Source organism: Engystomops pustulosus, chromosome 2 (assembly GCF_040894005.1).
Source record: "Engystomops pustulosus chromosome 2, aEngPut4.maternal, whole genome shotgun sequence".
Classification (NCBI taxonomy): domain Eukaryota; kingdom Metazoa; phylum Chordata; class Amphibia; order Anura; family Leptodactylidae; genus Engystomops; species Engystomops pustulosus.
Window position 1 is genome coordinate 25,878,761 of NC_092412.1, and position 17,717 is coordinate 25,896,477.

At 41.7% G+C, this 17,717-nt stretch overlaps 1 protein-coding gene across 1 annotated transcript in view; it reads left to right on the forward strand.

Moving 5' to 3' along the window:
* The window catches only part of TMEM135 (transmembrane protein 135), a 264,465-nt gene that overhangs the window by 71,381 nt on the left and 175,367 nt on the right, over positions 1-17,717 (forward strand). The window contains exon 4 of the mRNA XM_072134070.1: positions 4,529-4,562. Coding sequence (XP_071990171.1) covers positions 4,529-4,562 — 34 coding nt within the window. The remainder of the gene's footprint in view (positions 1-4,528; positions 4,563-17,717) is intronic.

Here is a 17,717-nt window from a genome sequence, read left to right on the forward strand (position 1 = left end):
TAGTGATATTCTTGTACATATGGGGCAGTATTATAGTAGTTATATTCTTGTACATAGGGGGCAGTATTATAGTAGTTATATTCTTGTACATAGGAGGCAGTATTATAGTAGTTATATTCCTGTACATAGGGAGTAGTATTATAGTAGGTATATTCTTGTACATAGGGGGCAGTATTATAGTACTTATATTCTTGTACATAGGGGGCAGTATTATAGTAGTTATATTCTTGTACATAGGGGGCAGTATTATAGTAGTTATATTCCTGTACATAGGGAGTAGTATTATAGTAGGTATATTCTTGTACATAGGGGGCAGTATTATAGTAGTTATATTCTTGTACATAGGAGGCAGTATTATAGTAGTTATATTCCTGTACATAGGGAGTAGCATTATAGTAGGTATATTCTTGTACATAGGGGGCAGTATTATAGTAGTTATATTCTTGTACATAGGGGGCAGTATTATAGTAGTTATATTCCTGTACATAGGGAGTAGTATTATAGTAGGTATATTCTTGTACATAGGGGGCAGTATTATAGTAGTTATATTCTTGTACATAGGGGGCAGTATTATAGTAGTTATATTCTTGTACATAGGGGGCAGTATTATAGTAGTTATATTTTTGTACATAGGGGGCAGTAGTATAGTAGTTATATTCTTGTACATAGGGGGCAGTATTATAGTAGTTATATTCTTGTACATAGGGGGCAGTATTATAGTAGTTATATTCTTGTACATAGGGGGCAGTATTATAGTAGTTATATTCTTGTACATAGGGGGCAGTATTATAGTAGTTATATTCTTGTACATAGGGGGCAGTATTATAGTAGTTATATTTTTGTACATAGGGGGCAGTATTATAGTAGTTATATTCCTGTACATAGAGAGCAGTATTATAGCAGTTATATTCTTGTACATAGGGGGCAGTATTATTGTAGTTATATTCTTGTACATAGGGGGCAGTATTATAGTAGTTATATTCTTGTACATAGGAGGCAGTATTATAGTAGTTATATTCTTGTACATAGGGGCAGTATTATAGTAGTTATATTCTTGTACATAGGGGGCAGTATTATAGTAGTTATATTCTTGTACATAGAGGGCAGTATTATAGTAGTTATATTCTTGTACATAGGGGACAGTATTATAGTAGTTATATTCTTGTACATAGGGGGCTGTATAGTAGTTATATTCTTGTACATAGGGGGCAGTATTATAGTAGTTATGTTCTTGTACATAGGGGGCAGTATTATAGTAGTTATATTCCTGTACATAGGGGGCAGTATTATAGTAGTTATATTCTTGTACATAGGGGGCAGTATTATAGTAGTTATATTCTTGTAAATAGGGGGCAGTATTATAGTAGTTATATTCTTGTACATAGGGGGCAGTATTATAGTAGTTATATTCTTGTACATAGGAGGCAGTATTATAGTAGTTATATTCTTGTACATAGGGGCAGTATTATAGTAGTTATATTCTTGTACATAGGGGGCAGTATTATAGTAGTTATATTCTTGTACATAGAGGGCAGTATTATAGTAGTTATATTCTTGTACATAGGGGACAGTATTATAGTAGTTATATTCTTGTACATAGTGGGCTGTATAGTAGTTATATTCTTGTACATAGGGGGCAGTATTATAGTAGTTATGTTCTTGTACATAGGGGGCAGTATTATAGTAGTTATATTCCTGTACATAGGGGGCAGTATTATAGTAGTTATATTCTTGTACATAGGGGGCAGTATTATAGTAGTTATATTCTTGTAAATAGGGGGCAGTATTATAGTAGTTATATTCTTGTACATAGGGGGCAGTATTATAGTAGTTATATTCTTCTACATAGGGGCAGTATTATAGTAGTTATATTCTTGTACATAGGGAGCAGTATTATAGTAGTTATATTCTTGTACATAGGGAGCAGTATTATAGTAGTTATATTCTTGTACATAGGGGACAGTATTATAGTAGTTATATTCTTGTACATAGGGGGCAGTATTATAGTAGTTATATTCTTGTACATAGAGGGCAGTATTATAGTAGTTATATTCTTGTACATAGGGGGCAGTATTATAGTAGTTATATTCTTGTACATAGGGGGCAGTATTATAGTAGTTATATTCTTGTACATAGGGGGCAGTATTATAGTAGTTATATTCTTGTACATAGGGGGCAGTATTATAGTAGTTATATTCCTGTATATAGGGGGCAGTATTATAGTAGTTATATTCTTGTACATAGGGGACAGTATTATAGTAGTTATATTCTTGTACATAGGGGGCAGTAATATAGTAGTTATATTCTTGTACATAGGGGGCAGTATTATTGTAGTTATGTTCTTGGGGCTGAGAATTGGTAATGCAGAAGGAGCAGCCGCACTGTCTTTTCCACCTATTTTCATTGAAGTTGATCCATTTTTGATGGTGTATGATTTAGCCTGAAGTCTCCTCATGTTAGTGTTGGTCGGGCCAATATTTTTCACCTTGGGCTCCTTCCATCGCCTCCCCTGTGATCATCGCTGGCATCTTGGATGAGACTAGAGTGTTTTTCCATATGGAATCGATTTGTCGCAGTTTGGATAGGTCTTTCTGCTAGTCGGTGCTTTCCATACAGAGTGATGAAGGCCCTAATTTTCTCCACATTTAGTAGGCCTTGCTAATATCCATTTGTCAGATGAGTCAGCCCCTTGTGTTCAGGACGCTGAGTCCCGCTTCATGCGTGTTCTCTGTGTCCGCTGTGTCACAAGGTAAAAAAAAAAAAAGTGCATTTTTCACATCTACCTTTTCCTTTGTGCCGGCCTCTGACTTGCAGCTGTATCCTCTCCGGCCGCCAAGTCTCTGCCTTTCTGCTGAAATATCTGCAGGGAAACAAACAGTAATGGCAAAAAAATGAAGGGCCTCAAACTTAAATTTCTCTTAACCCGTTATGTTCAGGACCAACATTTTGAGCATTGATAAAAACAAAGTAATACTTGGTATGGCTCTTTTGTAATGTTTATTGGTATTAAGGTCCCATGATTAATTTTTTTTTTTACATTTTTGGGGGTTTTTTAATGCTTTGTTTTTCTACTTTTTGTATGTGTATTTTTGATAATCCGTCACGTTTTATCACGTTTGATATTCCCAAACGTTTAAAGTAGCGTCCTTTATTCCTAACAAAAAATTTTTTTAAATCCTGGGCAGTGTTTTAAGATTAAAAAAAAGTTTTCATCTTCCACCTTCCTGGAATAATTTTCATATGTTGTGATCTTCCTTTGTCATTACACCTAGAAATGTAGGGGTGAATAGAGATACCCCGTACTTAAATTTGTGGGTTTACTTAGACTGACACTGGCAGCCCTTATTATACAATCTAATAAGGCTAAATTCACACTGCTGTTGTTCGCCGTACCGTAACATGGCGGGCACATGCCGTGCCGGGGAAAGGAGGAGGAGGGGGAGAGCGCCGCTCACCCCTGCCCCTCTCCATAGGAATATATGGCACACGGTGCCGTATTCCGTAGAAAGAAAGGTACAGAGCGGTACGGTGCCGAATGTGTGCTGCACCGCACCACTCCCGTTGGGCGACATGCGCCCATTGCCGTCTATGGGGGGCGTATATCATCCGTATATACATTGGCCATATATCCGTCCCCCTTACTGCAGTGTATCCATGGAGGGAAAAATGAAGGAAAAGACCTACACATTTCGATCTATATAAAGTAGCTCTGAATCAGGGTTAGGCCTCGTGCTAATGAACGGTCCAAGCGAGGACTGCTGAGCGCTGCTCACTGTTACCCTCTCCATAGAAAAGTTCAGAGGTGGCGAATTATAGGACAAATCCTACATTTTTTTCATGCTCAGTCACTGTGCAGTGAGACGACATGTGGTCACCGCACCGTGACCAGGCGCCATAGGCTTCAATGGGGACCAATATGCGGCCACAAATGGTGGTCCTTTCCTTCTCAGTCAAAAATAGGTCCTTTCCTTCTGTTACACCCCCATGGTTGTGCATCTTTGTTAATATGTTCAAATAAAGAATAGTTTAGAATTTTGGAGATATCACCATTTTTGATATAGCCATTGCCGTTGCCGACTTTTCCCTTTCCCTTCCCTTTCGCGAGGATTGTTTTCTATGAAGCCTCTGTATTGGTGAGCTGACTGGATTTTTTCCTTTTGGTTTCTTCTATTGAGGGATATGACCTGCCCTATCTTTTACTGTCTTGGCATACGGCTTGTTCCCGGTGTGGTAAGACAAAAGGCCTTTCGGTACATGGACCGCGCCATGAATCTACACAATACGGGGCTGCAGTTTTTTGGGCTAGCTCCCAGCCAGAAACAACAGTTGTGTGCGGGAGGCCTAGGTTGGCCACACATCACCATATTACTTATCTGTATTATCATATCTAAGGCTAAAGAGATTAGGATATGTAGAGGAGTTTATAAAATCAGCAGAATTGAGACAAAAGTGTTTTTGGTTTATCTGGATTTGGTGTTTTTCGTTTTTAAAATGCATTTACTTAATGCTTATATTTTTATTTTTTTAGGAGAGGATTACTGACGATTTACATGGCTAACCAGGTAAGATAATAACATTGTACAATTACATGTCCAATGGCAGTGGGTGAAGGATCTTTCTGGGAAATGATTCTTTAAAGGAAAGTTCCAATGGGGATAAAGACTTTCATTGGAATGAATAACACAAAAAATGAAAACATTGGGGCAGACTTACTTACATGGTCCATTCGCGATCCAGCGGCGCGTTCTCTGTGGTGGATTCGGGTCTGGCCGGGATTCTCTAAGGCAGTTCCTCCAACGTCCACCAGGTGGCGCTCCTGCGCTGAAGTTCCCCGAGGCCCGTCGGAATGCACTGAAGTTCACCGGTCTATTCCTAGTGAAGGTAAGTGCGAGTCCTGCAACATTTTTTTTTTTTAATGCGGCTGTTTTTCAGAATCCGTTGGGTTTTCGTTCAGCCACGCCCCCGGATTTCCGTTGCGTGCATGCCAGCGCCGATGCGCCACAATCCGATCGCGTGCGCCAGAATTCTGGGGCAATTCAGGGAAAATCGGTGCAAATCGGAAATATTCGGGTAACACGTCGGGAAAACGCGAATTGGGCGAACCTTAGTAAATGACCCCTATTGTATTTGAGAACTGCCATTTGTCCACTTGTTTAATTTTTGGCTCAGTATCACCTACTAAGGATTTGTTTTTATACGATTCATGTCTAAATGCCCTCTATACCCATTATATAAAAGGAAGCACCCAAGTCCCTCATGAACTTGTGAAGTGAACCAACCATTACAAAATTTTATGGCAAATAGTTTTCTTTATACTTTAGATTCCCATGGTATAGTTTCACCATAAACATGCATGCTCCGACTGACCAGACAGTTTGTGTTCAGATCTGGAACCCTTCCCTTTATCTTTCTGAGAATTATAGGATTTTACATTTGAAATCCAAGTGCCCGATTCTTGCTTTCTTCAGCATCTACCATTGAAATAAAGTTGGTACGGCTCTGTACACACTTGCTGGTTTTCCAAACCTAATGACAGGATAATTGGGCAACTGGTTCTTCAACATCTTCCTATGGGGAATAGTTTGGAGGACTATGCTCACTGGAGATGGTTGGCACAACCCAAGAACAAAAAGATCCATCGTTCAAAATCCAAGTGCTTGAGTGTTATCTTTGACATATTACACTGATGGATAGTTGGGAGGTTCCAGTAATCCCTTGATGTTTGGCCAAACACAAGAACAGGACGATGGGTCAATTGCAAATCCAATCCAATCCTAATGGGGAAGAGTTTGGAGGCATGTGTTCACTTGAGATGGTTGGGACAACCCAAAAACAAAAATATCTGGCAATTAAATTCAAAGTGCTTTATTCTTACCTTTGACATATAAAGAAGAGTTGAGAGGTTCCAGTACAACGTAGATGGTTGGCCAAGCCCATCATCACCCGATCATTGTCTTCTTTTCTAACATCTTACAATGGGGAAGAGTTCGGAGAACTATGTTTACTTGAGATTATAGCAGATTATCTGTAATATAGGATGACGTATAGATCATACCCCTCCAAGTCTTGAGGTAGATCCACTTTAAACACAGGATCCTGTCTATAATTTAGATTCTACCTGGTTATCATCTGCCACACCTGCCGGAACCGGCAACTCAGTTCATACAACTTGTAATTGAAGCAGAGCTGCAGTTCCCCATCATGGCCACTACACAATGCACAGAGCTTTTCTTAGCTTAACTTTTGGGGTTGTTTGACCCCCCTACTAATCTGACTTATTTAAAACATAGATCTTCTATACCTAAAGTGCTAAACAACCCCTTGACCAAAAAAAAAAAAAAAACCCCTCCTCGCCAGCACTTATAGTGAGTCACTGTGCTGGTGGGACTGGACGTTCTCATCTTTGGCTGCCGCTCTCTCCTGTCTCAGGAGTTTTTCGTGGATAACATTTTAACAGATGTTTCTTTCAGATTAAAAAAAAATTTAAAAAAAGCTAAAAGGAAATCAACTAAAAGATCAAATTCAGATAATCAGAAATATTTCTCCCTGTTTCCTTCTCCTCTTCATCTCTATGTCACACTGTCTCTGCTCTCTCTCTCTTTTCCACTCTACTTCCTCTAATTACTCTCTCACTTTATACCCCTCTCTCCCTCTCTTTTCCCCTTATATTTTTTTCTTCTTTCAACTCTACCTTTTCTTGCTCCTGCCATTTCTCTCCCCTCCCCTTTTTTTTACCTTCCTCTCTTCTTCTTTCTGTCCTCTCTCCTCGCCCTTTTTCTCTTTCCATTTTCCCTCCCTCCTCTCTCTTTATATCTGTCATCTTCCTCTCTCTGTCCCCCTTTTCTCTTATTTCTCTTATTCTATCCCTTTCCTATCTCCTTCCTTCTTTTATTTCTATCTGTCCTCTTCCTGTAAGCTCTCTTTTCTCTTTCTTTCTTCTTCCATCCCTCCCAATTTCTGTTTGTCCTCTTCCTCTTTTGCTTATTTCCCCTTATTACATCTATCCTTCTCTTTACATTTGTCCTCTTACTCTCTCTTTCCCTCTTTTCCCTTCTTCCTTCCTTCCTCTTTCTCCTGCTCTTTCCATCTCTTCTATTTTTTCTCTTCCTATCTCTTCCCTTCTTTCTCTCCCTCTTTCTCGTGTTCTTTCTATCTCTTCTCTTCCTCTTTCTCCTGCTTTTTCCATCATTTCTCTCCCTCTTTATCCTGCTCTTTCCATCCTTTCTCTTTCTTGTCTTCCTCTTTCTCCTGCTCTTTCCATATCTTCTCTTCCTTCTCTGTGCACCCACTTACTGTCTCTTTCTACCTCTTTCCTTCTCAGTGTTTCTACTTTCCTCTTCCTTCTGCTCTCTAAGCTCATGTACTATCTCTCTCTTCCTTATCTGATGCTCTTTATCTCTATCTTTATCTGTATCCCTCTCACTGCTCCATCTCTTTATTTCTTCCTCTCTCCTCTCTAGCGCCCTCTCCCCATCACATCCTCTACATGTTGCCGAATATTTACAGACACTTGTGTAACATTCTGTATCTTATAAATCTTATAAATTTGAATTCCTCCACTTCCTGAATGTAGCCGCTCCCATGGATAGTTCCTGCTGGATCTTGCCGTGCCGGCCATTGCCTCCTCCCTCCTTCCGATATTGGGCAGCGCTCGTAACCGCCTTGTAACTTTAGCTTTTTGACAGAATGTCTAATCATTCAACCATTTCTACTTTATTAAGACTGAAACCCTGACCCGTCCCCCCCCAGATTTTGGTTCATCTGAGGTCATCTTTTCCATTCAAATATCCTAAAAATATGTAATTGGCAGGAAATGAATGCAGCAGCCGGGGAATGACAACATTATTCAGTCTTGTCATGACCGATGTGTAACAATGGAGGCCAAATATGAAATGAAGACTCGTCTCTCTGCAGCATCGGCATCTGTTTCCTGCTTTACAAGTCCCTTATCAGGACTCTGAGGCTCCTCTTCCGGAGGGGGAATAAAGTGCTCACAGATTGTTCTTCTTTGTCACTTGTGACCCGTGACCGATGGGGGAAACGTCACATTTATAAGGCGCTGATCACATGTGGTCGACCCCATTGTCTGACGGGTTCCACCAAGACATTTTTCATTGGAAGAACAGCAATGCATTATGGGATCTAGGGCGGTGGGTATAGGTTTGTTAGTTGGGAAGGACAACATCCAGAAATGTACATACTTCAGCCGCTGCAGAACCTCATAGTACACATAGTACTTGCATCTCAGTGACTGCAGAAACCTATAATACACACCTCAGCTGCTGCAGAACCTCATGTTTTGCATCTTAGATGCTGCAGAAACCTATAATAAACACCTCAGCTGCTGCAGAACATCACAGTACAGAATTCACCTGCTGCTGAGCCTCATAATACAGACCTCACCTGATACAGAATGCCATAATAAACATTGGAGCTGTTGCAGAACCTCTTATTAGAAACCACAGCTTCTGCAGAACCTCATAATATGCACCTCATCTGCTGCAGAACCTTATCATGCACATCTCAGCTGCTGAAGAACCTCATAATACATACCTCATATTCTGCAGAACACCATTATACACATCAAGGCTGCTGCAGAACCTCATACTATACACATCAGCTGCTGAAAAGCCTTATAATACACTCCTCAGCTACTGCACAACTTCATAATACACACCTCAGCTGCTGTAGAACCTCATAATACACACCTCAGCTGCTGTAGAACCTCATAATACACACCTCAGCTGCTGTAGAACCTCATAATACACACCTCAGCTGCTGTAGAACCTCATAATACACACCTCAGCTGCTGTAGAACCTCATAATACACACCTCAGCTGCTGTAGAACCTCATAATACACACCTCAGCTGCTGTAGAACCTCATAATACACACCTCAGCTGCTGTAGAACCTCATAATACACACCTCAGCTGCTGTAGAACATCATAATACACACCTCAGCTGCTGTAGAACATCATAATACACACCTCAGCTGTTGTAGAACCTCATAATACACACCTCAGCTGTTGTAGAACCTCATAATACACACCTCAGCTGCTGTAGAACCTCATAATACACACCTCAGCTGCTGTAGAACCTCATAATACACACCTCAGCTGCTGTAGAACCTCATAATACAAACCTCAGCTGCTGTAGAACCTCATAATACACACCTCAGCTGCTGTAGAACCTCATAATACACACCTCAGCTGCTGTAGAACCTCATAATACACACCTCAGCTGCTGTAGAACCTCATAATACACACCTCAGCTGTTGTAGAACCTCATAATACACACCTCAGCTGTTGTAGAACCTCATAATACACACCTCAGCTGCTGTAGAACCTCATAATACAAACCTATACATGCTTATCAAGGGGGAGGAATATTTTAATAATTTCACTTTTAAACATGTACACATCTAGTACCTTAGCCATTTATCATCCAGAAGAGCTTACAATCTGTTTTATTTATTACGTTTTCATTGTGTTATTTTTTCTGCTTCAAAGTCGGATGGGATTTCTATCACTTTTCAGCAGTGGAGTCTGAGCCCATAGGTCAATGTCATTACTAAAGCCATAAATCACCGAAATGACATATTTTCCAATAGGGGACCCTGTGAGTCTGGACGTTGTTAAGGTCCCTTTCCTTGTAACTAGTACAACAATGCAGGGGGCAGGTGGGGGGGTCCCGGTGGCTGCATTTTGTGGTTTGACATGGCTAATTGGTTTTGGCATGCCAGCCCCAGGAAACCTCATCCATCACTGGAGAACAGGAAGCCTGGCAGAAGTCAGGGAAAACATTCAGGACTTTGTTCCTCGCTGTTATGCTACACTGCTATGCCATTCACATCTCCCCGAGCTCAAAAGGCTCCTCTAGGTTTACGTGACCCCTTCAGTGCTGTTGGGAAGAGGCTGAATACCCCATCATCGAAGCCGAAATCTTCTACTCCAGCTTTCAAACCAAAATGCTAGATACAAATTTTGTAGTTTTCATATTGCTCCAATATACTTTGGATGTCAAATAATACAACTTTACGGACAAAGTACACAGCTCATATGAAGAACTATGCGCGTCCTTGGTAGCAAATGACCAACAAACCCTTGGCAATGTGATCACTCATAGTCACACCTCTTTCCACCTAAACCCTACTCCACCTGTGCCATATGGATCAGTAGCGTGAATCCTTGGCCACCAGTCTTTCCACGCATGGTGCCCCCGCATCATCTTATGATCAGCATGACCCCCAGAAATCAGACACTGATCACGTTTCTCATGGAAAGTTGTTAATTTGGGTGGAACATCCTTGTATGCCTGTACGTATTTGCATTTATGTTTTGGAGAAGGTGGGAGGGTCACTCTAATTTTCTTAGTCATGAGTGCTGCCCATCATTCTCTTTTGGGTATGAATGCTACATATGATGGACAGGCCACCATTTTAGGGATGTGTTCATATGAGTAAGTGCAGTGAAATGGGATCATAAACTCCTAGCCCACTCTTCCGGCACTACTGGAGGTCTCCCCTTATTTCGAAAGCCTCCCTGAACTCTTGAGAGAGATGACATGTAGAGTTTGTTCATACACCATGCTGTCAGTTCAGACATCCAACAATCATAAAGTGATTTTCCTGGACATATGCCACAATCCTACAAGGTGGGAATAGCTCATTAATGTAAATATCTATGTAAAGACCCGTTGGACATGGTAGACTTGTCCAATTGGCCCTTTGCCTTCTTCACCAATTGGTGGAGAACATGACCCCCAGTTTCATGATTGGTGGGGATCCTATAGCTCAACCCTCTTGATCATATTGTTAAATGCAATCTAGGGGATAGGTGATGGCCAATAAAACCTGGGACAACTGAGGCAGTAAGACCCTTGCTCTAGAGCAGTGATGGCGAACCTATGGCACGGGTGCCAGAGGTGGCACTCCGAGCCATTTCTGTGGGCACTCAGACCATCACTTCAGGATAGAGTTCACCATATAGGACGAAATCCTGCAGTCCCAGGAAGCTTAAGAGATACTGTTTTTAAGCGACATTTCATTGGCTGTTTGTAACTGCGGGAAAAGTGAGAGGCTGTTGACAGAACTGCAATGTCTTTGGAGATCCCCCTGCTGGACCCACCATTCTCATTCTACAGAGAGACCCCAGAGAGAAGCTACAATGAGAGTCTGCATTTGCCCTTCTTTCAATTGTATTGGTGGCCTCAGGGGGTTGATACAATTGAAAATTGAAGAAGAACAGGTAGCAGTAAGTTACTCCTTAAAATGCCATATTGGCACTTCATGGTAAATAAGTGGATTTTAGTTGTAGCTAGGGCACGCAGTCTGTAGGTTCGCCATCACTGCTCTAGAGCTTTGGAACATCCATTGACTACAGTTTCTCCCAAAAACCCTACAACTGATTATGTGTGCCGTTCAATATTCTGGTTGAACCCCTAGTTGTTTGGTATCATAGTTTATTGTCAATGGGTGGTGCATTGATGCTCCAGGGAGTTTTGGTTGACATTGAAATAACCTGTTGTCCTTTAAAGGTGGTCTTCCATTGAAACTGTTTGTGAATTGTTTATAGGATGTCTTTTTGCAATATGTTTAAGTATTTACCTAGAAAATTTCTTGAAGGGTCTGTTTGGAAATAAAACCAGACATAGTATTTGGGTCTAAAATGCCAAGCAGATGGTAGCCATGCTGACGTCCAGCAGAATGGAAAGTATGTCAATTAAAGTCCTCCGGGGCCCACACTGAACCCTACAAGCTCGAAAGCAAATTTAACTTGGACGTCTCTGTCTTCTATCACAATGGCCCGTTTGCTTGTAAAACCAGCTTTGTCTGGTGCCCCCAGAGCTGATGACCTCGGGAAGTGGCATCTTCTCTCCAAGACTTTTCTTACAGACGCCTTGTGATTACAGTCCTAAAACACACATTAATATTAGACGGCCCACAAACAAGCCTCCATGAACATTAATATTTTCAGGGGAAAGATCCCATAGCACAGAGCAGCGATTCATAGGACGTGAATTATTGTCCGAGACGGCAGACACTTGTCCCATTCCTCAGCCACTGTTTGTATGACACAGGGACAAAGGAAAGCTGCTCTCTATACATTTAGTGTGCAATGGCCCTCAATACAGATCATTAGGATTCCATATGTGGACAAAGCCACCATTGTCTACTTCGGAGAATGGGAATGTTATGAGCCTTTTGATTGATCCTCCATAGGATTGTAACAAACCTTCCATTATTTCGACACTGACCACTTTTGAAGCTTGATCCCTCTGATTAATTGGGTGGGTGGTCTGCCCTGGGGACAGCAGGTACTACAATTGCTTGACTCATTTAATGTCCATTTAGCCTAGCGAGTAGAAAGTTGAGACAACTGACTCCAAGGTGAAACTCTCTAATGTGCTCATTACGTTTTTATTTCCTGATATTTGCCGGGAACTTAATATAGAGATGACTTATTAGGCCGGAATTTTTTGAATAGAAGAAAAAGAAAAAAAATTACAATGTACACAATAGTCCCACATGAAAGGGTTAGATCCATCCTACAACTGGGATATGCCACTACTTCATTGGTGTGGAGGAAAAAATTTGGGAAGCAAGGGGTGCTGCTTTGTCTGGTTTTCAGCACCTAGGACCTCCCGCCTCTATCTCGAAGTGGAGGAAAATGCATCTGTCCTCATCCACCTGAATGACGCTCATCTTCAGCACCAAAGGTGGTCAGAAATACCACTGAACCACCACTAGACCAGTGTTGTCTTTATTTTCAAAAATTTCCCAAGTACTCAGACCTCAACAATAACCATGTGATGGCAAATCCTAGCCAAGTTGGGAGTTATCTTCCAGGTAGTGACAATCGAGGTAACTTTCACCTTTGTACATAGGATTATTATTGGCTCCTGTTCATCTTGGGGGTGGTCCCCCTGCCATATATACTCTCCTCTTACCACGCTGCAGCACATCCCCTTGAGGAAGCAACGGCGAAACGTACGTCGGGGTGCTGCGGTGGTGGTCTTGAGAGCCCTGTGTTAGAGTGGTAGGCACTTATACATGTAACGCCCTCTTTTCTTATTTGGGCCTTGGTATCTATACAAATATATGCATTGTGCTCTCTATATTTACTCCTATACCTACTGAGGTGGATCACCACTGCTCATGTGTGTTTGTTGTTGTGTATTTTAGGTGATGTTTTTAAATTGTTTTGTCCTTTTTGGTTACCTTGTGGGAATAAAATTTGAGTATTGCAATTTATTGTTTCATCTATTGTGATTTCTGGTTAATGTGGTCCTGTGTACTACTATTGGTATTCACTCAGTGACATAATAATAGTCTCAGTAGTCCATCAAAAGACAACCAAATTTGGAGGCTGCCAGGTTCTATTTCTTGATCAAGGTTGGCTCCAGGATGATTTCACTTGGTAGCACCAAATCCACACTAATCCCAGCATTTATGTGATTGCAATATCCATACAAGAAGAAATGGACTACATTTTGGTAGGAGAATCTGTGTATACATTTATATTCTCATTCGGTCTTGGCCAAGACTTTTTTTTTCAATATGGACCAGCCAATTCATGGTGATGCCAGACAAACTGCCCACGTAACTTCCACCAAAGACCACCATGCAGCATACACAATCCCCCTTAATAGCACCAAAAACCACAATGCAGCACAAAATAACTCCTTGACAGTCCCAACCCAATACTAAGAGGTCAAATTATACCATAAAAGAGCATCACATATCGCAAGGCAACACAAATAAATAGGATTTGGGTGAAAATAGGACAATTTTTATGCAAGATGGATGCCCTGGACTTTGGTATCTCAAGAGCTTACTAAAATGCTGGAGTCCAGGCTGTTTGGCTTGCAGAGTTTTGCTAGATTCAAGACTAGCTACGTATAGTTTTGCAGCCTATTCATTTATTTATCATAAGATTGATTGTACCAACTCTTTAAATCTATACTTTTTGTTATGTTTGTGTGGACTGTATTCAGTGTGATAGGTCACTGAAAAATGCTTCAATAGCCGAACTCCACATCCTGAGATTGACACCATCCATTTGACCAAACAGGGAGTGACTTCCTGTCGTGATTCTCCCAGTTTCCTGTTTCATTAACTCGTTCATACCAGACACAGGCTGCAGGCTGAATTCATGACTTTCTCGTATGTTGCAGGGCAAGTACCCCTAGTCCTACCCTTGGGTACAATATAGCTTGACTCTTTCATTCTTCATACAGTTGACTTTTAAATGGCTTTATTTGGCGGTTTCCAATCTGCGCCCATATGCAGATTTCTTAGTTGTCGCATAGCTGGGTGTTGGAGACTATCCACTGTGATGTATCCCTTACACTGCACAAATAAAAGTAGAGGATCATCTGCTCAATAAATCTGTCCATTTCTCTCTCAACCCTCAACAGGGTCATATAGAACATTCTAGAGATGTGAATAAAGCACTTGGGGTTAGATAGAAACATACATTTAGCTCCAGCTGCCTCTGCCTTTGTCTCTCCTCCCTCTTCTACACACTACAAAGAATCATCAGTTTCATATAGGACTTAATAATGATGTTCTGATCCATATAGATCCATATAGATCCTCTTCTTGTGTGCATAAAGCTCTTGGGTGAGATAGAAGAAATAGTTTCAGGCTCTGTCTGTTTCTCTTTCACTTACCTCTCCCTCTCCATAGACTTATGTGTAATCCGATACCTCAGTGAGTACACTGATGGATTCAGCAGTGATTTCATGATAAATGTAGTTAATGGGGTAGTTTCATAGTAAATGGGGTAGTTAAATAAGATAAGAAAGATAAGACTAGCAGGTTTATTTTCCTGTATTCAGCACTGCCTTACCTTACAAGCAGGGGTGCACCAGCCATGAGACGAGTTGAGTCACTTGCCTCAGGCAGCACTACCTTCAGAAAGATGGGAGGGGGCAGCATCAGGGTTGCAGTTATCTGCTACAATTAATGGGCCACATTTATCACAACTAGTGCAGTCTGTAGAGGGCACCAGATTAATCTTCATTCGCCACCTGCACTGCTCTGGAAGTGTGCACCATTTCTTTTTTTGGTGCACTCTGTTACCGCCATACAAATCTGGCGCAGACACTTCATAAATACATGTGCGAGCAAGATGGGGCAGAGGGGGCACCATTCTATAACTTGCCCCGATCAGATATTCTTAATCCATATATACCTTCTATATGGGCCTCATATTTTCGACTGCTAAAGTCTGCTTTCTTAATTGTCCATTGTCGCCTCGCCATATATTTTCTGCACAGCTGTTTTTCAGCTTTTGTTCGCCTCAGTGAAACCAATATCATTTTTTTCGGAGAATCAGGCAGCATCTCCTGGGATGGGAGTCTGAATTGGAACCTCAACGTCGAGACAGGACCCTGATTTATTTTCTCCTTGCAGTTAGGAGTGACATTCGAGTGGGACTTAAAAGGAAAATCAGGCGCTGACCCCGCTATGTGTTCATGTTATTCTTACCACTGACTATAAAATCTCCAACTTCATTTTTATTAGGAGAAATTCCTACAATGAAATGACTCCTTGAACTTGCTGGGGCCAAAAGGCTTATGCAATTGGATCTCTTTGTCAGGTCCCCAGGCTGACTGGGGCAGTAATGATCAGAGAAGACATTTCTTTGGAAGTCTTGGTGTTTCTACAAGTTTTCACGTGTGAAATGCACAGAGGAGTCAAGTCATAAAATTAGATACAACACATTTTTTTAAAAGATAGAGATACTTTTAAAAAACGAAGGAGATATTTTATGGAATTTATCAACATAAAAATTAGGAGACTAGAGATGAGCAGATCCAAACTTCCCATTTGGGTTCGGGGTTGGCGAGATGAGCGGATCCAAACTTCCCGTTTGGGTTCGGGGTTGGGGTGTGTACCGCACAACCCGGACATATTGCTGTATTGGCCGCCGAAAATTTAGACCTCTAGCTACTTTCCATGGCTGTGATTGGCCAAGAGGACAACCCTGATCAATCATAGCCATAGGGATCGGGGTTGGGGAGATGAGTGGATCCAAACTTCCTTTTGGGTTTGGGGTTGGGGTGTGTCCCGCACAACCCAGACATATTGCTGGATTGGCTGCCAAAAATTTAGACCTCTAGCTACTTTCCATGGCTGTGATTGGCCAAGAGGAAAACCCTGATCAATCATAGCCATGACTACTTACTAGGTGCCTTAATTTCTCAGTGTGGTTGTTCAGTGGCCAATCTGACAATATGTCCGGGTTACGCGGGAGAAATCGATAGGAGAACTACCGATAATTTTGCAACTGTGCATGTACAGAGCTTTTAAGAATAATACAGCTGAATATAGCTGGTACACTTCCGTATCAGGAGAACAAGGAGGCCGGACAGCAGACTCTACTGGGGCATGGAGTAGCCTTTGCTCCCACAGCCTGCCCAGGCTACTTCATGCCCTTGTAGCTTTTGCTGACTATTTGCATATTAGTAAGGTAAAGTTTAGATCAGGTTTGGAAAGACATAGGAGTCCATGATTCTAAAGTCATTGGTCACAGTCAAACTGGCAGAAGTGAGGTCGGAATCCCCATCATTAGACAATTAAAGCACAAAGGTGCCGGTAATGGATACATCTCAAACACCAGATGGGACATGGCAGGGCAGATTCTCATATAATGTTTTGCGTCTTACAATTCCATCTGTTTTGCTTGCATTCGTTGGAGCTGTCACCTGCTATCAGGACCATAGATGAAGCCAAAAGCTGGTGGTATTTTCCGGGCCATTAGGCGCACCAGACTATAAGGCGCATCAGTACTAAACGCCTTATATATATGGGATATGGTCCGGGGGCGTGGCAGAGCGGAGACCGACCGGAGTGGAGACTGACTGGAGCGGAGACCGGAGAGGTGAGCGGAGAAGGGGGTGCCTTCAGGTGGAGGATGGCAGCGGACCCTACTTACATAGGTCCCCGCTACCAGAGACAGCAGATCTCCAGCAGGAACTGCAGACCACGCGGCAGAAGTTGGTTCGCGCTATGGCGCCTGTTTTTCGTGCCGTGTGGTTTGCAGTGTAGGGTCCGCTGCCCTCCTCCATACATAGGGCGCACCGGGCTATAAGGCGCACTTTGGATTTCTAAGGAAATCCTAGGTTTTTATGTGCGCCTTATAGTCCGGAAAATACGGTATCCTGTTATTCACCATCTCTGGTTTCAGAGATTGATCTTGGTTGAACCGTAAATTGAAGTTACAGGACCCCAAAGCAACATTTGTGGAAGTCTGCTCAATGCGATTTGTAATACTGTTGTCATCTTGTTTGGCATGGAGAACCTTGGACAAAGTCTACTCTAAAACTGCTTCTTTTGAACCCTCACCCCTAGTCTAGACCAATAGAATCTGGGTTTGGAAGTGTTAAAGAAATTTCCTAAATAAAATTTTTAAGCTGTGTAATCGTTTTAAGAAACCGTGCCAAAGCCCCCCCCTTTTCTCCTCCTTACCCAAACCTGGCTCTGGAAGATGTTTCGTTCCCTATAGATACACTTGTTGCTTCATTTCACAGGAGTAATGTATCCTTATCCTCCAAGATAGTTTCCAGATGATTAAGTACTCGAAAATCCCTGTACCCTTCAGCTTAATGAGAAGCAGGCAGCAGTCTATTTGTCAGGTCCTAATGATAGATGAGGATTTTTTTTTTGTTTGTGCCTTATTTCTTTTTGTGAGAAAACAATAGGAATAACA